This window comes from Aquarana catesbeiana, linkage group LG08 (genome assembly GCF_042186555.1).
Source record: "Aquarana catesbeiana isolate 2022-GZ linkage group LG08, ASM4218655v1, whole genome shotgun sequence".
NCBI classification, from domain to species: Eukaryota; Metazoa; Chordata; class Amphibia; order Anura; family Ranidae; genus Aquarana; species Aquarana catesbeiana.
Window position 1 is genome coordinate 264,228,229 of NC_133331.1, and position 24,865 is coordinate 264,253,093.

Consider the following 24,865-nt stretch of genomic DNA (forward strand, 5'->3'; position numbering starts at 1 on the left):
CTGTTTGCGGGCTTTCTTGTGCATCATCTTTAGAAGAGGCTTCCTTCTTTGATGACAGCCATGCAGACCAATTTGATGCAGCATGTGACATATGGTCAGAGCACTCACAGGCTGACCCACCCCACCCCTTCAACCTCTGCAGCAATGCTGGCAACACTCATACATCTATATCCCAAAGACAACCTCTGGATATGTGCACTCAACTTCTTTGGTCGACCATGGCGAGACCTGTTCTGAGTGGAACATGCCCAGTTAAACCGCTGTATGGTCTTGGCCACCGTGCTGCAACTCAGTTTCAGGGTCTTGGCAATCTTCTTATAGCCTAGGCCATCTTCATGTAAAGCAACAATTCTTTTTTTCAGATCCTCAGAGAGTTCTTTGCCATGAGGTGCCATGTTGAACTTCCAGTGACCAGTATGAGAAAGTGAGAGCGATAACACCAAATTTAACACACCTACTCCCCATTCACACCTGAAACCTTGTAACACTAACGAGTCACATGACATTGGGGAAGGAAAATAGCTAATTGGGCCCAATTTGGAAATTTTCACTTAGGGGTGTACTCACTTTTGTTGCCAGCGGTTTAGACATTAATGGCTGTGTGTTGAGTTATTTTGAGGAGACAGCAAATTTACACTGTTATACAAGCTGTACACTCACTACTTTACATTGTAGCAAAGTGTCATTTATTCAGTGTTGTCACATGAAAAGGTATAATAAAATATTTACAAAAATACGAGGGGTGTACACACTTTTGTGAGATTCTGTATGTAATTATGTTCTACATATCAGAGGGCTCTGTTTCAATTCTTTATAAACAAATTCTAGCTAGTTTTGATACTAGCCCCCTTCCTAAGTTTCTAAATGGGAACAAGATCTAAACCACTCATTCGATGATATTGAATTGTCCAGTATATGGTTAGCCACTAAATCTGTTTCCTCTAATGTTGCTGTGGAAACAAATGATAAGGTGCTTTCTTGTTGGTATTTAGTTCCTGCTAGGATATCGAAATATGCTCCTGATTACCCTGTGGCTTGTTTTGTTCAGATCCTGGCACCCAACCCCATATATGGTGGGATTGTCCAATACCCCAAAAATTTTGGAAGACAGTTTTTGATTTAGATTCTAAAGTGTTCGAAACTTCCATACAACCTAATCCTGCTTTAACTCTTTTGAATCTAAACCAGACGGAATTACACGGAATCAATTTTGCCTTCGTTTACAGCTCTTAACAGCAGCAAAACAAACCATAGCTAAGGCATGGAAAAATCTGATTGTAGCCGACACCATTCACAGAACCAATAATCGGATCTGCAAATTTGAAAAACTTTGCTTACCTTGGGTTAAACATTGTTTACCTCCAAACTTTGATGACACTTTACTATTTCCATGGTAATAATACTTCATTTACCCTTTCATCACCCTTCATTCTGTTGAAGCTGCACTACCTCTATCAAATTTACCCCTTACTACCGCTGTATTTCTTCCCTTTTCTTTACTTCTTTTATTCTCTTACTCCTTTTTCATGACCCTTTCCCTTTTATCAGTTCTTATGTGGTACTCACAGTGTTGTTCTCCAGACCCATTGAAATGTACTTTTGCTTTATGATTGGTTAATTACCTTGTTTTTAATCAGACAGGCAGTCAACAATCTACCTTCCTTTTTGTTTTCAATTACCGTATATGACATTTTTGACATTTGACCTTGATGGTCTATTTGATGCTTATCCATTTCATGCCTAAGCCTATTTCTGACATTTGTTGCTTACAAGTTAAAATCCATATTTTTTGCTAGAAAATTACTTAGAACCTCCAAACATTATATATATATTTTTTAGCAGAGACCCTAGAGAATAAAAAGGCGATCGTTGCAATATTTTATGTCATTTCAAACGCAATTTTTGGGAAATAAGACACTTTCATGTATTAAAAAAAATGAAAACAGTAAAGTTAGCCCAGTTTTTTGGTATCATGTGAAAAATGATGTTACAGCAAGTAAAAAGATACCTAACACGTCATGCTTTGACATTGAGCACACTTGAGGAATGGAGACAAACTACAGTACCTAAATATCTCCATATGCGACATTTTAAAACATTTTTATGGTTACCAGGTTAGAGTTACAGAGAAGATCTAGTGCTAGAATTATTGATCTCACTCTGACGATCGCGGTGACACCTCACATGTGTGATTTGAATACGGTTTACATATGTGGGCATGACTTATGCGTGCTTTTTCTTTGCTGCACAAACTCAAAAAATGTTGATCACTTTTATTGCTGTCACAAGGAATGTAAACATCCCTTGTGATAGTAATAGGTGGTGGCAGGGACTCCTTATGAAGGGAATGGGGGATTTTTTAGACCCCCGATCCCTCCCTAGCACTTTAAAGTATTTAGATCGCCATTTTCATTTTTTTTTTTTAATTGCCGCCATTGGCAGCCAACTAAACCGGAAGTGGCATCCTGACGTTGCTTCTGTGTTTACACAAAGGAGACTCGATCGAACAGGGCACCCACCACAAAGCAACCCCTTCTATATTGAGCACATGTGGCCTGCTATGGTTCAGGAGGGTGGGGGGGTGCTGCATGCTCAGATAAGGGTCTGGTATGGATTATGGGGGGGGCCACGTCATTTAAAAAAAAAATGGTGTGGGGGTTCCCATCAATCTCCATACGAGACCTAAGGGTCTGGTATAAATTTTGGGGCGACGCCTACGCCATTTTTTTTTTTTTTCTGGTGTAGGATTTGCCTTAAAACCATATCAGACCCAAAGGGCCGTTTTGTTTTTTTTTTCACTTTGTGTGTTATCAGCAATGGTTTTTTTTCAAAAAAGCCTGCAGCCGGGAAAATCAATTTAAACATTATTTTTTTCTTTATATATGTCAGTTTTGCTACAGTAGGTTCTATACATATGTGTCACTTTACCAGCAGACTAAGGGGATCCCCCCAGCACTATATTTAAAGGAATTTTTCATTTTTATTGTTTCACTTTAAGCATCATTAAAATCACTGCTCATTTAAAAATTATATTTTTTTAAAAACATTTTTGCATTGATCCCCAGGGCAGTACCCCAGCTCCCACACTCTTATTATGGGTATCAATAACTTGCATATAAGCCTTCAAAATGGAGACTTTTGGTTTTTCAAGTTCGGGTTCCATAGACTTTAATATGGTTCGCTGTTCGGGTCCGAACTTTTTCCATTTTCGGGAGTTCTGGTGCGAACTGAACCAGGGGGTATTCGGCCCAACACTACCAGCTATAAATAGATTTTTTTCAACGTTTGAAGAAAGTTTATACTCACCTTATAGCAATGTTACTTTCCGACTGCTTAGAAAATTAAAAGAAAAAAAAACTCACCAAGCAGATATTGGGTTTTTTCTGAGCGGCAAGTGTCAGAGATGCGGCAATGATGTACTGTAAAATAAAAAGAATTATAAAAAAAAGAACACATCTTCACATTCTGAAACATTCTACACACAAATTTCAGAAGCATTTGTGCAAACTGAACAAAATTTAATTGTACTGTATTTAAATAGAGACATTTCTGTACTGTCAGCTCCATCTAGTGGCCAAAATGCAGTATAGTTTTCTGAACTACATCAAACTGTAAACAATGCTGCATTTGGCCACTAGATGGAGCTGATGATACAGGAATTTATCTCTTAGAAAAAATACGGTGACATTTTGTTCAGCTTGCACAAATGCTTCTGACATTAATGCACCTAACAGAAGATAGAACACCAGTAAATTTAAATGTAGATATCAAAACTGATATTACTTGGCACTTACACATAACAGGGGGTCCCAGAATGAAGGCTACAAGATCCGTGCACAGAGCATCCGTTTGCCACAGCCTGCGGCAGAGCCAGACAAGCTGGTGGGGGGAGCTGTCAAAAAGCTGGTTGATGGAAGTGAGAGTGCTGGAAGGGGTATCACTGAAGCTGCTGGTTCTCAGTGTACATGCTGTGCAGGTGTCAAGATAGAGGTCCTTCCAGGTTGCAGAGTGGTGTGGGAGGTTGCTAGGCATTTTAAAGTACAGCTCCTTTGTCAAGACAGATGTTCTGTACATGAATTTTGTAGACCACATTCTGGGACCCCCTGATAAATGTAAGTGCCAAGTACCCAGGAAGGTGCAGTGAGTTGTCTCCAGATATGTATAACTAGTACTGGCATGCATAATAAGATATACATCACCCCTAGGTATATGCATACATTCTGTGATGCACAGAATAATACTGGGTGGCAAAAAAGAAGCTCTATACTATTGTGTTGGCGATCAGCAAATCTTCCAAAAATTACAGATTGCAACTCTGCACACTCAACAGAGCCAGAGTTGGAGTAACTTATCCATGAAGCATGAGAAACAACTTCGAAATATATGACCACTTGGGCCTGCTGGAACCATTTGGTGGAGTCTACGGAATACAAATGATGACGCACCCACCTTGATCAAGCAGTACGAAGTAGGTGGAGGAATAATTTTGTCCCTTTACCCCCTCCCACCTCCCCTTCTTACCTTGACCTCCCCTCCTCTTCTTCTTCTTTGCCCCCCTTCCCCTTACTCCTTGTATTCTACCCTCCCTACTATTCTACTTCCCTGACCCTATATTCCCTTAACTGCACCGCCTAGGACCTATTAGTAAATAGGCATAAGCCAACCTGTTTGGATTACTATTTCAACAATTTTTGCTAGTACTATGGTTTTACCTATACTGTCTTATGTCTATAAGTTTCTATAACATATGTTTTTTCTTCATGTCTGGCCATGTTTAAATGGTTATAGATATATGTCAGTTGCACCCACTTATTAGGTAACATCTCTTTTTTTTTAACTGGTTATTGACTTCGTTTTTTTGTTTACAAACAATTTTTTTTTGAGTACAAAAAAGAATGGTGCAAAAAGTGGTGGCATATGAGAAGAAAAAGGCATTACACATGGTTTACAGGTAAGGAAAATGTTGTTAGTCTATACAATATGTGATAGATGTACATTGCTATGGTTAACTAATATGCTAACAGTAGTATCCTTGAATTCAATAAACAACTTAATACTTTTTATCACAGATCAATGAAAAACTTATTATTCTGGGTTTAAGAAGTGTTTAGAGTGAGTGAACCAAGGATCCCATTTCTTATCATATAAGTGATTTTTGTAGGGTGTGAAATATTTTTTCCATGAGGTTAATATTGTTTATTCGTACTTTCAATTGGGCTAGAGGTACTGATGGGGATTTCCAATGGTATGCAATCAGCCAGTGTATTGCCACACATATTGTTTGGATCAGTCTCATGTGATGGATGGATAGTTCTGTGATTGGGGAGAATAAAAGGTTATTGACTTTGTAGCCTAATTCTTATCTTTAGTTTTTATGATTCTAGGATGATTGGTGATTATTCATTAGGAGAAAAATGTGTGGGCTTGGAATTTTTAGGCATGATGACAGGTATTATTCAGTTAAAGTGGAGTTCCACCCACTTTTACAACTCTTCAGCATCCCTCACTAAACTGTGCACTGTAAACAAATTGGATATTTTCAAATTTTTTTTTCTCAGCACCTACTGTATATCTGCTGTATTCATTTTTCACTTCCTCCTCCCTGGCCGCGGCCCATCGCATAATTTCCTGTTTGCAATGCCTTCTGGGAAGGGGCGGCCACTTCCTCTGAAACTGTCGTTGCTATGGAAACCTGACTTGAAACCTATTACACTGCTTGTGCTGCACTGAGCATGTGCGAGATCTGCAAGGATGAGATCCAGGAAGAAATACAGTCTGGCTTCAGATGCCCACACTTAAGATGGCCACGGCCTGCTGTAAGTTTATAAAATAACAAACTACTGCTATAAACTAACAAAACAGACCTTAGTTTACAGACTAACTTTACTAGAATACATTAAGCTTGTGTATTATAGGGGTATTTTTATTTAAAAAGTATAATTTCGGCCGGAACACCACTTTTAAATATACTGTATGTTATCTATGTTCAATAAATTTTAGTTTTTAAAGTGAAAATAGATCCAAAAATCTGTACAACATCAGTCCATGAGAATGGTTATATCAATACAGACCATACACAGCTCAATGAAATATCATAAACATTTCAAGGATAGGATAACCATCATTCCATCATAGAAGTATTGAATTCAGAGGAGAGCTATGTCGTTGGTAGATGTTAACATCTACCAACGGAGCTATAAATCTTATAGCCTAGCGCTTCTTCAGGAGCATGGAACTGAAATATAGGACATTGAATAAATATAACAGATAATACGTCAATGTAAAACATAAACCAAAGATATTAGTGAAAAAAAATAATAAATAAACACTGCAAATTGGATAGACTAAGATGGAAACCTATACAGGCCAGTCCGAGTCAGGAAAGACCCAGGAAGGATTCGTACACTATAGGGACGTATGCAACATAATAACAAAGGTATATTTATATCTGCTAGTAGTATGGTTAGCAAAATCAGTATGTGAAGATAACCAAAAAACGTATTAATCCGTAAATAGATGTATGGCAGCTGGCAACAAGGGAAGGGAAGGGGGGGAAGGGGGGGAAGGGGGGGGGGAAGGGTGGGGGGTGGAGGGAAGAAAGAAGGGAGGGGCAGGAGGGAAAGGAAAGGGGAGGGGGAAGAGGGAAGAGGAAAAAGGGGGGGAAGGGAGGAACGGGGGGAGGAGGGAGAGGGAGGGGAAGGGAGGGGATAAGAAAAGAGGGAAGGTAGGGGGAGGAAGGAAAAGGGAGGAAATAGTAAGGGGAGGGGGAAAAAAAGGGGGGGGAAGGAAGGGGGGAAGGGGAAAGAGGGGATGGGCTACCCAGAATAACAATTGAATTGTGTTGTAATAAAAAGGTATACAGCGATTGATTTTGATAGAAAAAAATAGGTATTAAATAGTGGACCTGAAAACTCATAGATAGGAATAACCTCTAGTTACAGGAACCTCATAATTATAATAATTTTAACAATATCAAAAATTAAGGTACTTACCAAATAGTAGTAATGTAGTAGTTATATGTGAAGGGGGAAGAAAAAGAGGGGGAGGGCGGCGGAGTGCCACGCGAGGAAAATGACCTAGAAACTTTCACTGTGGTAAATAGTGCTAGAAGCATCCAGCATTTCACTGAGCTGTGTATGGTTTGTTTTGATGTAACCATTCCCATGGACTGATGTTGTACAGATTTTTGGATCTGTTTTCCTCTTTTAAATATATGTTATCTATGTTCAATAGATTTTAGTTTTTAACTGAATAATACCTGTCATCATGCCTAAAAAGTCCAAGCCCACACATTTTTCTCCTAATCTATTTAATCATAGAACGTGGCACAGATTACTTTATATGTATCCGCAGCACCACTCTGCGTTGATACTAACAGATTCTGCATGGTGATTATTCATGTTTACTACCTAAGGGCTCTTTCACATGGGGCGGATCCATGATGATCCGCCCCGTGAACATCCGCTTGCTCAGCGGGGATCGCTCCGCCGATCCCCGCTGAGCAGGAAGATGACAGGTCCGTCTCTGCACACTGTGCAGCGACAGACCTGTCAGAGCGCCGCTCTCCCCTATGGGGGATCAGGTGATGACGGACCATAGAGTCCGTCGTCACCTGATCCGATCCGAAAACGGATGGAAAAGTAGATTTTTCCTCCATTACACTTTTTCGGATCGGAGCGAGTCGGATGTCAGCGGACATGTCACCGCTGACATCTGACGCTTCATAGACCTCCATGGAGTGTCCGTTCAGGTCCGCCTAAAAAACTGACAGGCGGACCTAAACGGATCAGCCGTGTGAAAGAGGCCTTAGATAAAGTGCTCTTATGTTTATATACAATGTATGTTTTCCTCATCTTCCTTTACCTAGGGACTTGTCTCCCCAGAAAATTCTATTATATCTTTGTCATGGCGATTTATTTGCTGTTACTTTATTATTAATTTCCAATAAAGTTCTTGTAAAAAAAAACAAAAAAAAAACCTCACAGTCCACAGTCCATCATGGTACATAGCCGTCCTGTCTAGTGCCTAATTTTAGGCCAGAGTCACCATCTCCTGCTTACCAGCCTAATATCTAAGTCAGATGTGCACATTTGCAATATAGTTGATTATGAAGGTCATTTGTATACTATTTAGCATTATATAACATGTTGGATCTGACAGGTGTTCTAATACCTCTCCAATCTATCCAAAGCTTAAAAAAAAAAATAACTTTCATATTGAACTAACCCTGGTAAAGCAGACCCCAACCTTAAAGTAACCCTGACACTTTGCACATTTAGGTCTTTGTAGATGCGTGTCTTCCATACAGTCAGTCCTCCATTGCCTCAGTTTTCAGAGATACAGGTTAGCATGCAAACCTCTCTCATTCCTACTGTGATATAGTTCCTGGCACCTCACCTGCCAAATGCCAGTCTCCTTTGTTACATGGTAATGGGAGAATGTCCAAACCTGATGCCAACTCCAACACAGGCTGACAATGAGCTTACATAGTACTACCTACAGTTGTGCTCAAAAGTTTGCATACCCTGGCAGAAATCATGACATTTTGGCATTGATATCGACAGTATGACTGATCATGCCAAAAAATTATTTTATTTAAGGATGGTGATCATATGAAGCCATTAATCACATAGTTTGGCTCCTTTTTAAATCATAATGATAACAAAAATCCCCCAAATGGCCCTAATCAAATTGTTTCCATACCCTGGAATGTTTGGCCTTGGTACAGACACACAAGGTGACACACACAGGTTAAAATGGCAATTAAAGGTGAATTTCTCACATCTTGTGACTTTTTAAATTGCAAATAGTGTATAAATAGTCATTCAGTTTGTTAGCACTCACATTGATGCACAGAGCCATGGGGAGCAGAAAAGAACTGTGAAAAGATCTGCCTAACAAGGTAATATAACTTTATAAAGATGGAAAAATATATAAAAAGATATGCAAAGCTTTGAATATACCAGTCAGTACTGTTCAATCACTTATTAAGAAGTGGAAAACTTGGGGATCTCTTGATACCAAGCCAAGATCAGGCAGACCAAGAAAGATTGCAGCCACAATTACCAGAAAAATTGTTCGGGATACAAAGAAAATCTGACAGGTAACCTCAGGAGAAATACAGGCTGCTCTGGAAAACGATAGTGTGGTTGTTTCAAGGTGTACAATATGCCATTACTTGAACAAAAATGAGCTGCATGGTCGAGTTGACAGGAAAAAGCCTTTACTGTACCAATGCCCCAAAAAAAGCCTTTGTATAATATGCCCAACAACACCTTGACATGCCTCACAGCTTCTGGCACATTGTAATCTGGAGTGCCGAGACCAAAATAGAGCTTTATTGTCTCAACCATAAGCTATATGTGTGGAAAGGGGTCAACAAGGCCTATAGCGACAAGAATACAATCTGAACTGTGAAGCATGGTGGTGGCTCACTGATGTTTTGGGGGTGTGTGAGCTCTAAAGGCATGGGGATTGTTGTGAAAATTGATGGCAAGATGAATGCAGCATGTTATCAGAAATTACTCCTGCATGAAAGCTGAGCATGGGACATTTGGAATATCCAGCACGACAATGACCCTAAGCACAAGGCCAAGTTGACCCTCCAGTGGTTACAGCAGAAAAAGATGAAGGTTCTGGAGTGGCCATCACAGTCTCATAACCTTAATGTCACCGAGATCTGTGGAGATCTCAAACGTGCAGCCTGGCCTGGAGGTATTTTGCCAAGATGAATTTGAACCGCCTTCAAGAATTTGGGGCCTCATAGATGCACACTTTAAAAAAAGGGGTAATTTAATTTGTTTACTTGTTGCCATAATTTGTTTTATCATTGTACCATTCTGTTATAGCCTACAACTGAATATGAATCCCATGGCTTTTGGCCCTACTTTGGCTTTCTTACAAGCTTCGCCCCCCCCCCCCTCGCTCAGGCCGCTTATGGGTTATAGCCTTAAACTCTGGGACTCTGTTCGCTACTTGGGTAACCTCATGTTCCCCTTTCTACCATTCCCCCCTCTCTTTAGTAACCCCCTGTTCCCGCGGGGCCTTGATCAACTAAGCTTTTTCTCTTGGTGGTCCTTCCATGACTTCACGGAGGTCTGACATTTTATCTCAACGCATTTCCTTCCCTCCTGGTCTTGCTTCCAGGACACCCATGAGGCACCCTCTTTGCAATTCTATCACCATACTAAACCAAGTCACTGGGTCTCTTCGTTGAGACGCAATTCCGTTTATCCTTTCCAAAAAATGATTTTAAACTCCTTTGCTTTCATTTCCATGGGGCCCCAGGAGCTATCGCCAAAATCTACTCTTCTTTAAAAGCTATGGACTTGCCTGGGGCCGTGTCTTATAAGTTGCGTTGGGAACAGGGCTTGGAGACCTCTATCAAACCGGATGACTGGAACAAGGCTTGGTTCTCTGTGGCCAAATGCTCCTTCAACATGGCTACTTTAGAAGCTGCATACAAAGTCCTCTTACGGTGGTACTAGGTCCCAGCCCAGATAGTGAGCGCGAACCCATTCTATAAAGACTTGTGCTTTAGAGGATGTGGTCAGCGGGGTGATGCAATAGACACTTGGTGGTCCTGTCCTCGCCTCATAGGGTTTTGGCCCAGGGTGTTTGGCCACCTGCATTCCTTATTTCATATACCCATTCACAGAGATGCTAAATTTTCTTTGTTGCACTGCCCGATCCAAGGCTTGTATTCTTACCAACAGACACTGGCAACGTATTTGTTTATTGCGGCCAAACGGGTTATAGCCAGAGCTTGGAAGAGGCCCTCTGTTCCATTTGCTATGGTGAAGAGCACTCTAACTGATCTCATGATCAATGAGAAAATGTTGAGTATTTTAAATGACTTTCACTATAAATTTCTTAAAGTATAGTCTCCTTGGTGGACCTATGCTCGTCCAACTTTACACCTGAGCAGTCTGGGCCTCTCCTGAGAACGGTCTTGTCACTCTCACCTTCTGCAGGACTCCCCCCCTCCTCTCCTTCTCCCCTTCTTTTCTCTATATTCTGGTCTGCCTTTCCTGGTTTTTGCACTCCTCCCCCTCCTTTTTCTTTTTGAAATCAAGACTATTCCTAGGGCCTTTCTTGGTCTTTTGTGCTCTTGGGTGACCCTGGATCCTCGAAGTTGGGGCCCACCTCATGATGGTCGGCGGCCACCATCGCTATATTTTCAATCTTTTTTAGTTTTGTATCTTTCTGCCAAATGTTCATCCCGGTCTGTGACAGGGATTTTCATTGGACTAATATACACATGTCCCTCCGCTGTGATCTAGTGCACTTGGACCCTAATTGGTTGGCCCTTATGCCCTGGTGATGTATAGGGACCTATGGGGTGCCCCATACGTCCCCCAGTTGATAGTTAGTAAATTCCTATTCATGTTATAATAGTTATTTCCTATTCATGTTATAAGATCGTTATGTTCATTGAACTACGCCCCTGCGTGGGTGAACGTTTGTCAAGATGTTATATTTTTTCAATAAAAATAACTGTACCAGAATAATAATCCCGTGGGAAATAAAAGAAATGTGTTTGCCTGCTCCCTCATGTTTACTTAAAAAATGTTACATTGTGTATATTACCAATTCTCCAAGGGTATGCAAACTTTTGAGCACAACTGAACCTAGGGATTTAGCAGGAAAGGTAAGTATTGGAAGTAGAAGAGATGGGCATTTAAAAGGATTCATCACTTTTCCCTCAATTAGTGAAATTGTAGACTTACTGTAACCCTGTAACTGAATTTAAACCCTTTTAAATGGAAACTAACCTAAATTAACCCTTGACATAAACTCACTAGACCAGCCATTCTCAATCAGAGTTCCTTGGAACCCTAGGGTTCCTCCAGAGATTGCTTGAGGTCCCTTAAGCTGATTGACCTCCCAGCCGATGATGTGTGCTTAGTTCCGAGCAGAATCAGTGGTATGACACCAATATTTTTTTTTAGCTATCTGTATCTGTAAGGAAGGCATTCTTCTCATCGGCCACCAATGTAAGGGGTATTTGCATCGAGCCCCAATGGTTTTATCAAGGGCTCCACAAGACCTGAAAATTATTTAAAGGATACCTCAGGGGTTAAATGTTGAGAAATGCTGCACAATACGTTCCTCTATACTGCAGTCATTTTGTACCAGCAGATGATTCACCAACTGCTCAACATTTTGTCAACAGCTCTGTCCTGAAACACACTGATATCCAGCTGTAAGTGACAAAAAGCTACCAATCTATGTTCGATGGCTTAGCCTCTCTATCGGCCTTAATCACACAACAGGGGCTTAATCTGTTGAAACACTTGTGCATATTTAAATGGCAATTTTTCACCTATGCTATCCAAAGAGAAATATGATTGGATGGTCATAAAAAAGAGATAGAACTTTTTCCGGTTACTCTTTTTGTCTTTGTTCTTATTGGGGAAGATTAAACCCCATTTCCTGTCCCAGTGATCAAATGAGAGTGGTCACCAGGACAGGAAGTGTGGGGAAACTCTCCAATGCTGACACAGGCAATAACATCTCACATTGATTCAAACCCTCCCCTTTTACATTGGTGAAAGTTAATCTATGATTAGCCAATAGGTGGTACTGCAGGCCGATGCTTTTCTGCACCCAGTTATTACAATCACAAACAGCAAATTGTAAAGGTACTTACAAACACTGGGCCCCAAAAAGGAATGCCACTTGGAAACGTGATAGTAAACCTGGTGAAGCCCAATGCAATGCCGAGGCCAATCTCCAATATGGCTGCCACAATGACCAGAATCTGAGCAGAGAAAGAACAAGGTTTAATTAGTTTGATGCAGCTTTGAACAATACTCTGCTAAGTGCAATTGATACCTAATGGTCCGCTAGAGATAAATGAATATATTTGCCCAACTAATGATTGAACCCAGATGGGCATTCTTTCAAGGCAAATTCAAGTTCCCCAAAGAACATTTTCTCATTCTTTTGCAGTACAGAATTCTAATTGCAATACAGAAGATAGAAGAACATAGAAGAAGTGTGGAGGCTCTAGGTAGAACTAAACCAACCAGTACTTAACAGGAGGGTAGGACAGAGGAAGATGCCAAAATCCACCCTAATCTCAACAGAACTCTGTGTCCAATCAGACACAGGGTCCCCCAAGATGGCACCCCCCAATCCACTGGTGCCAGGCCTGACTTCCCCTTTAGAAGACAGAACAAAAGGGAAGTACTTGAATGCATGAAGGTAAAAAAGCCTTATGCCATTAAGTTGGCTCTAGTGATGAGGAGGATAGAGGGAATGATGATGATGAGGTCAATGACACAACTTGAGTGCCAGATAGAGCAAAGGTGGAAAGTGAATGGGAGAAACAATACCCAATGAAGCAGGATGTCCTCCAGAGGCAGCCATCATGGAAGAGTAAACAGCAGCCACCCCATTCCATCAGATTGTGGAACTGTTATCTCCCGGCCCACTTCCCGCAGCTCAGCTGTGTGGGCCTTTTTTAACACATGTGCAGCCGATCGCACTGTTGCAATTTGCAATCTCTGCCGCAAGCAGATCAAACTCCGCAAAAACACCAGCCATTTGGGTACCACATGCTTCAAAAGCTAATTAACCCCACCACTCAACCCCTTGGCAAGAGCACCCGAAAGCCACACAAAAGGGACACAATTCTTCTCCTCACCTTTAATGCCTACCCCCGCTACATTACACTCGCTATATCTCATGACTTCTCAGCAGCCTCCACTGACAGGGATGATGGTATAGCAAAGGGTGTCAAAGGTCCTTGCAACACGTCTGCCAGCAGCATACCACCATCTGTAGAGTATAGCAGGCAAATTTCTCTGCCCCAGCTGCTGCATCGAAAAAAAAAAAATACACTCCCTGACACCCACATGCCCAGCATCTAAATTCCAGCTTGTCCAAATTGCTGGCTTTACAACTCCTGCCTTTCTATCTGGTGGATTCTGCCCCCTTCTGTGAATTAGCTACTGGGAACCTGCCATTGAGGTACAGCACTTTCTGCAATTTATTTGCACGTAAGCCCGTTCTATCTCTGTACCATCACGTAGAAGGCAATGTTTTGGCATTGTTGGGCAAGGCAGTCAGCCACGTTGTCCACATTACTGCTGACATATGGTCCAGCAAGTATGGTCAGGGACAATATATTTTGTTCACAGCACACTGGGTAACTCTGCTTGCAAATAGAAAAAGATGCAGAAAAGGGCTCAGTGCTGGAGCTTGTTTTTCCACCACATCTCCATACAGCTGGTGGTGATGATGTGAGATCTGTCAGCAGCACCCCCTCCTCCTCCTCTGTGCCCTCCTCTGCTGGATTGTTGTATGAACCACCAGTACCCCTACGCACTCAAGGGGCCATTCAACGAGTCAGGCTAAAAGATGCCATGTAGTGCTTTAGCCGGTCTGTCTGGTTGAACCAAGTTCAACCAGCCTAAAAATCTAAAAAGATACACACTGCCTGGTCATTGCATTGTGAGACTGTGGGAGGTGCTGTGTGCCTGGCTGCGTAGCACCTGATTGAGCATGGATCCTGAGACAAATCTGCGGGACCCATAAGGGGTCTACGCTACATACCTGTATCTCCATCTCTACTCCCCCTCATGCATCATATTGTCTATTGCAAAAAGACAGGTACACTTTTAGATGTGGTTCCCATAATTTCCTGGGCTCCCTGTAAAAACTGTGTGCTGTATGGTCACCTTTAATACTTACTCCCAAAGCCTTTGGTTTACCCTTAAGAAATGTTTGGAAAAATGGTAAAGATGGGTCCATATTTTGGGGTATGATGGCGGACAGCCGCCATTGTGGTGCCACAGTAGGGAAACTGAAGGCCTGGGTTGAAGGAGGGATGTAGAATGTGGGGGGCGGAGGACTGATGTTCTGAAAGAAAGATGCCACAGGCACATTTGACGCTGGGACCGCAGATGGGACTGCAGATGGAGTGCTGTTCATTAGAGTCTCACATTTACTCGCAAGATCTGACATCATGAAATCTAAAATAGAAAGAAAAAAAATGTTTAAAAAGTTAAAACCAGGATTTTGTATGCTTTTCCAAAAAAAAAAAAAAAAAAACAACAGTGAGACAATATTTTACTTAACCACTCTATTAGGAGAGGAATCCTAAAATAAAAATACATGTTTAAGAATGTTTAGAACCTCTGTAAGTTAAATCTCAAACAGTGTTATCAGATTTCCAAGCTATGGGATCACCAGCTAAACAAAAAGTTAAAAAAGCCTTTAAAAAGGGAACCTAATGCACCACCACATCTAAGGATTTTAAAATAAAAAATTATATGTTGCAGTTTACGAGTTTAGATATGTTTTAAAGTTGAACTCCAAGCTGATATTAAATACACAAATTAGTGCAGTTCTGTAAAAATTTCCCAGGGATGTGCTGCCCTGTACTGTCTGTAAGTGGCTCTGCTGCCTAATGTTCACAGAGATTATTCATGTACAGTTCCTGTCTCTGGGGGCTGACTTTAGAAACCCTATATGGAGGAAGTGGAGAGAGAAACAGAGCGAGAATTGAGTCACGATGGGCTGCTACTGCCCATCGTGACTATTAGAACATAGCAATACTTGCCTAATAGTTTAACCAAAGCTGCCCATAGCTTTTTGGGTGCCTAATCTTTGTCTTATTGTTATCTCACATGCACGGTGCCAGATAGTTAGGTCTGTGCTACTGTATGTGTGTAGCGGTCACCTTCCAATGTATTAGAAGTTGAACCTGTTTTTTATAGAGTTAGAGTTTATAAACAGCTCATGTTAGTCTAATTAACCCTGTCCCCTTTGTCCTTGGATTTTATAGCTATTTTTTTCAGGGCTCAATAACCAGTATAGGCTAGAGCCAGGTTGGGCATCTGAAGGCCACTTCTGGTTGTTAAACGTTGGGTTGCATTACAGATTTGAAACTACTAGGGACAAAAGTATAGAGTTGATAGGCTGATTCTGATTCCCAGTGCCACGCCACAATTTCTGCATGTGAGAAGCTATGTTCTAGGCTGGTTGGACAAAGGCTGTCTTCAGGTCTCCAATAACAAGTGTGAATGAGGACCTAATTGATGGAGAGTGTGATGTGGCTGAAGCATTATGGGTGGAACTGCATATAGATGTGCGTAGTTCAAAGTTACTCATTGGAGATTGTTATAGACCACCCAATGTTAATGAGGAGATGGAGACTCCTTGCACAGATGAAAAGGGCTGCAAGGGCTGGGACAGTGATAATAATTGGGGGATTTTAACTACCTGGAAATTGACTGGAGTAATGGCACTGCTAGAACAGTTAAAGGGCAAACATTTAAACCTATTACAGGACAACTTTATGGTCCAGTTTATTAAGGCCCCAACCAGGAATGATGCTCTGTTGGACCTGGTAATCTCAAACCATGCAGAGCTTATTACTAATGTTCATATAAAGGAACATCTGGGTAGCAGTGACCATAACATGATTTCATTTGATGTTAGCTGTAAGCAAAAAACACGGGAAAGATAAAAACACTTAACGTTAAGAGAGCAAATTTTCCAAGGATGAGGGCTGCTCTCCAGGTCTTAGACTGGGAGGGAATATTGGCATCAAAAGCCACAGAACAGAAATGGGAATTCTTCAAAAAGACTGTTTGTGAACTCACTGCAAAGTTGATTCCCATGGGCAATAAGTTTAAAAGGCTAATGTGGCTCACGGACAAAGTTAAAAAAGCTATAAACTATAATAAAAGAGCTTTTAAAAAATATAAAAATGAAGGAACACTAGTGTCATTTAAATGTTACAAAGGATATAACAGAATATGTAAAAAGGAAATCAAGGATGCAAAAACTCAAAACGAACGACAGATTGCAAAAGATAGTAGGACAAACCCCCAAAAATTCTTCAAATATATTAATAGTAAAAAGGTCAAGTCTGAGCATGTAGGCCCTTTACAAAATATTCTAGAGTGGGTGACTGGGGACAAAGAGAAGGCTAATTTATTAAATACTTTCTTCAGCTCTGTGTATACAAAAGGAGCATGGGGGAGCTCATGTCCATAATGGGGGTGGTAGTGACACAGCCCCAAATGATTCACAATGGCTCAAAAGTGATATGGTCCAGAAATATTTAGACAGAATAAAGGTTGATAAAGCACCTGGAACAGATGGCATCCACCCACGGATCCTAAAAGAATTGAGATCTGTCATTTCAAAGCCTTGTGTCAGAAGAAGCCGTCGTTCCGGTCCGGTCGTTTTTTACGTATTCCCGGCGGAACGGCGTTTCGGCGCATGCGCGTTCGCGGCTCAGCGTTACGGCGCTCACGCACGCGCACTGGTGCACACCCAACGTGATTCCCTGGGCTGCCTATAAAAGGCGCTCAGAGAGTCAAACAAATTGCTGGTTTGTCTCAGCTTCCTGTATTACCTGAACCTGTCTCCTGAACCTCTGCTTGACTACCCGTTGTGACCCGGATCTGCCTTTTGGACTTCTCTTGCCTCTCTCCTGGACCTGACCTCTGCCTGTTAATCGGATTCCCACCAATCTCCTGTGTTTGACCCTCGGCCTGTTACCTGGACTGTCTCCTGTCTCCTAGCCTGACCTCCTGCTTGTACCTGGACTCTCTTGATCTTGTCACCTTGCCTTGCAGATCCTGCAGTACCATAGTACTATCCCTGTGTTTGATCCCCTGCCTGTACCTGCCTACCAGTACCTGCACACCGGCTCCTCTCTATCTAGACCTCACCAGCAAGTCACCTGCGGTCCATTGGGGAGCTTGTGCCTCTTCGTGCCGTTCACTCCCTGTCCCAACTCCAGGGGGCGGACTGCGCTTAGTCGCAAAGGCAAAACCGCTCTCGGCATCTCGGCCTCGGTGAGTACCATCTTTGTGACAGTACAAACCAGCCATGTCTGAGGCCGACAGAGTGCGTTCCCCATTGGAGATCCTGTGTCAGCAGGTCTCGGCCCTCACTGAGGCCGTCCAGAAATTGCAAGATGGTTACGCCCAAATTGATGGCCGCCTTCAGCAGCTTTCCGGACCATCTCCAGCTCCTGCCGCAGCTTCTGCACCTCCCAGTGGAGCATCCTCTCCTCAGATGCCAACCAGTCCCACTGTGGTCATGGCAGCTCCAGAACCTAGGGTTCCCATACCAGAGCGTTTTGCTGGCAATCGCAAGAAGTTCAGGGCTTTTAAAAACGCTTGCTCTCTGTATTTGGCTCTGCAACCCAGGACCTTTTCGTCAGAAGTGGTAAAAGTTGGGTTCATCATTTCTCTCTTAGCCGATGAACCACAAGCTTGGGCGCATACCCTAATGGAACAGAGGAACCCTATCCTGAATTCAGTAGATACCTTCTTCGAGGGTATGGCACAACTTTACGACGACCCCCAGCGCACGGCCACGGCTGAAACCTTATTGCATAACCTGAGCCAAGGACGAAGGCCTGTAGAGGACTATATTGTAGAGTTCCGGAAAAGTTCAGCTGATACTGGTTGGAATGAACCTGCCCTTAAATATCAGTTTCGTCAAGGGCTGTCTGAAGCACTGAAGGATGAACTGGCCAGGATCGAGACCCCTGATTCTTTGGAAGACCTCATCCAAATTACCACTAAATTGGATCGTCGCATGCGTGAGCGACGCACAGAGCGTTTTCAGACTCCTCGCCCTACTTGGATGATGCCTAAACCGACTCCTGTCCATCCACCTTACACAGCTCCACCGGTTCCTGCCACTCCTGAAGTTGAACCAATGCAGCTTGGTCTAGTCCGTGCCCCACTCACTTCAGAGGAAAGACTACGTAGACGCCAGGGCAATCTGTGCCTTTACTGTGGGGGTTCTGGACACTTTCTCCGTTCCTGCCCTGTGAGACCCAGTAAGTCCTACCTACGGCCTGCTATTAATCAACAAGTTACCGGTTCTTCCCAGCCTTACGTTACTCTTTTTGTCTCTTTACAGCTTCCGGAAAAGGAGGTTCACCTACCCGCCATAATTGACTCTGGAGCGTGTAGCTGTTTTTTGGATATCTCATTAGCCGCAAGCTTGCATGTCCCTTTGATCACGAAGAGCCAAAGTCTACGGATCCACCTTGCCGATGGGTCTCTTCCCCGCTCTGGGCCCATCACGCAGGAAACCAGACCCATCCTTACCACTACTGATACTGGCCACCAGGAATACCTCCGCTTCGATATAATTTCTTCTCCAATGTTCCCTATAATCCTGGGACTCCCATGGCTTCAAGCCCACGAACCACAGATCAACTGGAATAAGAGAGAAGTCTCTTTCTCATCTCAATATTGCTCCAGACATTGCCTTCTCCCGGCCCCAGCTTCTGTTTCTACCATTTCAACCATGTCTAACAATCTGCAACATGTACCCGAAAGCTACCTAGAATTCAGAGATGTATTTGATAAACAACAGGCAGACTGTCTACCACCTCATCGGCCTTACGATTGCCCCATAGACCTGTTGCCGGGTGCGGAAATTCCTTTTGGCCGCATTTTTTCCTTTGTCCGAAACAGAATTAAAGGCTCTTAAAACGTACATTGACGAAAATCTTGAAAAAGGGTTCATTCGCCCCTCTTCATCACCGGCTGGAGCTGGTATTTTCTTTGTAGAAAAAAAGGACGGATCCCTCCGACCTTGTATCGATTACAGGGAATTAAATAAAATTACCGTCAAGAATCGGTACCCGCTTCCTCTCATCCCGGAATTATTCCAACGCTTCAGATCTGCCCGCATCTTTTCCAAACTAGACTTGCGTGGCGCCTACAATCTCATCCGGATCCGAGCAGGCGATGAATGGAAGACTGCCTTTAGATCCAGGTTTGGACACTATGAGTACCTGGTAATGCCGTTTGGACTCTGTAATGCCCCGGCCACGTTCCAACACTTAGTGAACGATATCTTTCGTGAATATCTCGATAACTTTCTAGTAGTCTACCTTGACGACATTCTCATTTTTTCAGCCACCATTGAACTCCATCGGGTACATGTCAAACTGGTTCTCTCAATTCTCAGAAAACACAAATTATACCTCAAGGCAGAGAAATGTGAATTTGAGAAGACTACAGTGCAATTCTTAGGATTCATAATTTCAATTGACGGCATTGCAATGGATCCCCAGAAGGTCAAAGCAATCCAGGAATGGCCAGCTCCTGTAGACAGAAAAGGGGTACAACGCTTCTTAGGTTTCTCCAATTTCTACCGGAGATTCATTGTAGGGTTTTCTACTATCGTGGCTCCCATTACTCAACTGACACGCCAGCATAGTCGTTTTCAATGGTCTTTGGAGGCTCAGGAAGCATTTTTAAAATTGAAAGCACTATTCTCGTCCGCACCAGTCTTACGACACCCGGATCCAGCTTTGCCTTTTATTCTGGAAGTTGATGCCTCCGAGACTGCTACTGGTGCCATCCTTTCCCAGAGACAAGGGCTCAAGGCTCTATTACATCCCGTGGCTTTTGCATCCCGGAAATTAAGCATTCCCGAGAGAAACTATGATGTAGGCGACAGAGAGTTACTGGCCATTAAATTCGCCTTAGAGGAGTGGAGATATTTGCTGGAAGGGGCGTCCAATCCTATCATGATCTTTACTGACCACAAAAACCTGGAGTACCTGCGAACTGCTAAACGTCTAAGACCCAGGCAGGCCCGATGGGCCCTCTTCTTTTCCCGATTTAATTTTCACATATCTTATAGACCAGGTACAAAGAACGGAAAAGCGGACGCACTTTCAAGGATGTTCCATGAAACTTCCCAGGTAACAGAGCCAAGTACCATTTTGTCTCCTCAGAATTTCCTTCTAGTTACTCAAGGAGACCTAATGTCCGCAATCAAATCCACATCCGCTCAATGCTCTGAACCCCAAGTATCTTCTATGGAGAAACGTAATGATTTATTTTGGTCTCATGGAAAAATCTTCGTCCCGCTGGAATCTAGGCTCCTAACTCTACAGTCCTTTCATGACCACAAGCTAGCAGGCCATTTTGGGTCACAAAAGACCATGGAATTGATCTCACGTTTCTTTTGGTGGCCAGGCTGGAGACAAGATTGCAAAGACTATGTTTCATCCTGCATCCCGTGTCAGCGCAGCAAGGGCTCAAATGCAAAGTCATGGGGCCTGCTCAAGCCCTTGTCTATCCCTGAACGCCCATGGGCGGAAATCTCCATGGACTTTATTGTGGATCTACCTCCATCGGGGGGATTCACAACTATCTTTGTCGTAATTGATCGGCTCTCAAAGATGGCACACTTTCTGCCTATGGTGGGTACCCCCTCTGCCTCTGCTACTGCTAACATTTTTTTTAAAGAAATTATCAGGCTTCATGGTACCCCAGTGAGCATCACCTCTGACAGAGGAGTTCAATTTACTTCAAAATTTTGGAAGGAATTATGCAAGACCTTGGAAATAAAAATTTGCTTGTCTTCTGCTTATCATCCTCAAAGTAACGGCCAGACGGAGAGGACAAATCAAACCCTGGAACAATACCTCCGATGCTTCTGTTCAGATTCCCAGGATGAATGGTCCTCCCTTCTACCATATGCAGAATTTGCATATAACAACTCCATCCATTCCGCTACCAACCAGACACCTTTTTGGTCCAATTTTGGATTTCACCCCTCCTTTCTTCCAGTTTCCATTCCTGAATTGTCTGTCCCTGCAGTGCAGGATCGAGTAAGCTCTATTCAGTTAAATTTTCAAAAGATCAAAGCAGCGATGCAAAAGGCTCAGGATGACTACCAAAAGTACTACAACAAGGGAAGGAAGGAGAACCCGGCCTTTAAGGTAGGCGAAGAAGTGTGGCTGTCAACTATCCATCTCAGACTGCCAATTCCCTCCCGGAAACTGGGGCCAAAATTTATAGGTCCTTTTAAAATAAAAAGGGTAATCAACCCCGTCGCTTTTGAATTAGCTCTTCCTGATGCTTACAAGGTGCACCCAGTCTTCCATGCATCCCTCTTAAAACCTATTTCTCCCAGCCCTTTTCCTGACAGAGAAAAACCTCCACCACCTCCAGTTCTAATCAACGGAGAAGATGAATTTGAGGTAGAAAAAATTTTAAATTGCAGGAAAAATGGCAGACAGCTGCAGTATCTAATCAAATGGAAGGGTTATCCTTCTGAGGATAACTCTTGGGAACCAGCCAGGAATCTACATGCTCCTCAACTTCTCCAGGCTTTTCACCGAGAACATCCAGAATTGATGTCAACCTTGGGTGTCCAGAGGCCACCCCTCGGGGGGGGGCACTGTCAGAAGAAGCCGTCGTTCCGGTCCGGTCGTTTTTTACGTATTCCCGGCGGAACGGCGTTTCGGCGCATGCGCGTTCGCGGCTCAGCGTTACGGCGCTCACGCACGCGCACTGGTGCACACCCAACGTGATTCCCTGGGCTGCCTATAAAAGGCGCTCAGAGAGTCAAACAAATTGCTGGTTTGTCTCAGCTTCCTGTATTACCTGAACCTGTCTCCTGAACCTCTGCTTGACTACCCGTTGTGACCCGGATCTGCCTTTTGGACTTCTCTTGCCTCTCTCCTGGACCTGACCTCTGCCTGTTAATCGGATTCCCACCAATCTCCTGTGTTTGACCCTCGGCCTGTTACCTGGACTGTCTCCTGTCTCCTAGCCTGACCTCCTGCTTGTACCTGGACTCTCTTGATCTTGTCACCTTGCCTTGCAGATCCTGCAGTACCATAGTACTATCCCTGTGTTTGATCCCCTGCCTGTACCTGCCTACCAGTACCTGCACACCGGCTCCTCTCTATCTAGACCTCACCAGCAAGTCACCTGCGGTCCATTGGGGAGCTTGTGCCTCTTCGTGCCGTTCACTCCCTGTCCCAACTCCAGGGGGCGGACTGCGCTTAGTCGCAAAGGCAAAACCGCTCTCGGCATCTCGGCCTCGGTGAGTACCATCTTTGTGACACCTTGTATCTAATTTTTAGGGACTCATTAATGACAGGAATAGTACCACTGGATTGGCGTAGGGCCAATGTGGTGCCTATATATAAAAAGGGAACAAAGTCTTTACCAAGTAACTATAGACCTGTTAGTTTAACTTCTATAGTCGGGAAGTTACTGGAGAGTTTAATAAAAGACCACATAGAAGAGTGTTGCTTAAAATATTATTTTCCAGCATGAAGACAATATAGATTCATGAAAGACAGAAGTTGTCATATAAATCTGATTTCTTTTTATGAGGAGGCAAGTAAAACCTTGGACAGAGGGGTGGCTGTGGATGTGGTATACTTGGATTTTGCAAAAGCGTTCGATACAGTTCTCCACACACGGCTAATGTGTAAGGTAAAGTCTACAGGCTTGGAAATATCAGTTTGTAAATGGATAGAAAACTGGCTAAAAGACCAAATTCAGAGAGTAGTGGTTAATGATTCTTACTCTGAATGGTCTAAGGTTATCAGTGGTGTACCCCAAGGTTCAGTGCTGGGACCCTTACTTTTTAATATCTTTGAAATGATACTTTTAATCCCAGACCCTATATCATTTATAGTCTTTGCCGATGACACTTAGCTATGCAGTGGAATAACGTCCTTACAGGATGTCTCCAATTTACAAGCTGACCTCAATGCACTGTCTAATTGGGCAACTATGTGGCAGATGAGGTTTAATGTTGATAAATGTAAAGTTATGCACTTGGGGGGTAAGAATATGCATGGATCATACATACTAGGGGGAGTACAACTGGGGGAATCCATAGTGGAGAAGGATCTGGGGGTTTTGGTAGATCATAAGCTCAATAATAACATGCAATGCCAAGCTTCGGTTTCCAAAGCAAGCAAAGTCCTTTCTTGTATTAAGAGAGGTATGGACTGCAGAGATAAAGATATTATTTTGCCCCTGTACAAATCATTAGTAAGACCTCTTCTGGAATATGCAGTTCAGTTTTGGGCACCAGTTCTCAAAAAAGATATAAGGGAACTGGAGAAAGTGCAGAGAAAGGCAACCAAACTGATAAGAGGCATGGAGTAGCTCAGCTATGAGGAAAGATTAGAGGAACTAAATTTATTCTCTCTTGAAATCAGGAGATTAAGGGATTAAGGGGGGATACGATCAACATGTACAAATATGTGAACTTGGTGTTGAGTTATTCACTTTATGGTCAACACAGAGGAGAAGGGGGCATTCTGTACATCTAGAGGAAAAGAGATTTCATCTCCAAATACGGAAAGGTTTCTTCACAGTAAGTGCTGTGAAAATGAGGAATAGGCTCCCTCCAGAGGTGGTTCTGGCCAGCTCAGTAGAATGCTTTAAGAAAGGCCTGGATTCTTTCCTAAAAGTACATAATATAACTGGATACTAACATTTATAGGTAAAGTTGATCCAGGGAAAATCCGATTGCCTCTCTGGGATCAGGAAGGAACTTCTTCCCCTGCTATAGCAAATTGGATCATGCTTTCCTGGGGTTTTTCGCCTTCCTCTGGATCAACTGTGGGTATAGGATTGTGTATAGGGATGAGCCGAACACCCCCCGGTTCGGTTCGTGGCAGAACATGTGAACGGACCGAAAGTTTGCGTGAACAATCGGACACTGCTAAAGTCTATGAGACCCAAACGTGAAAAATCAAAAGTGTGAATTTTAAAGGCTAATATGCAAGTTATTGACCTAAAAAGTGTTTGGGGACCCGGGTCCTGCCCCAGGGGGCATGTATCAATGCAAAAAAAAGTTTTAAAAACGGCTGTTTTTTGGGAGCAGTGATTTTAATAATGCTTAAAGTGAAAAAAATAAAAGTGAAATATTCCTTTAAATATCGTACCTTGGGGGTGTCCATAGTATGCCTGTAAAGTGGCGCGTGCTTCCCGTGCTTAGAACAGTCCCTGCACAAAATGACATTTCTAAAGGAATAAAAGTCATTTAAAACTGCTTGCGGCCTGTAATGTAATGTCGGGTCCCAGTAATATGGATAAAA

At 42.9% G+C, this 24,865-nt stretch overlaps 1 protein-coding gene across 2 annotated transcripts in view; it reads right to left on the reverse strand.

Annotated features, from left to right (window-relative positions):
- LOC141106399 (membrane-spanning 4-domains subfamily A member 4D-like) overlaps positions 1 to 24,865 on the reverse strand; it is a 97,081-nt gene that overhangs the window by 31,386 nt on the left and 40,830 nt on the right. For both annotated transcript variants that reach the window (XM_073597161.1, XM_073597160.1), the window contains exons 2-4: positions 14,701 to 14,981; positions 12,653 to 12,763; positions 3,363 to 3,419 (exon numbers count right to left, since the gene is read on the reverse strand). In XM_073597161.1, coding sequence (XP_073453262.1) covers positions 3,363 to 3,419; positions 12,653 to 12,763; positions 14,701 to 14,976 — 444 coding nt within the window. In that variant the 5' untranslated portion in view covers positions 14,977 to 14,981. The remainder of the gene's footprint in view (positions 1 to 3,362; positions 3,420 to 12,652; positions 12,764 to 14,700; positions 14,982 to 24,865) is intronic.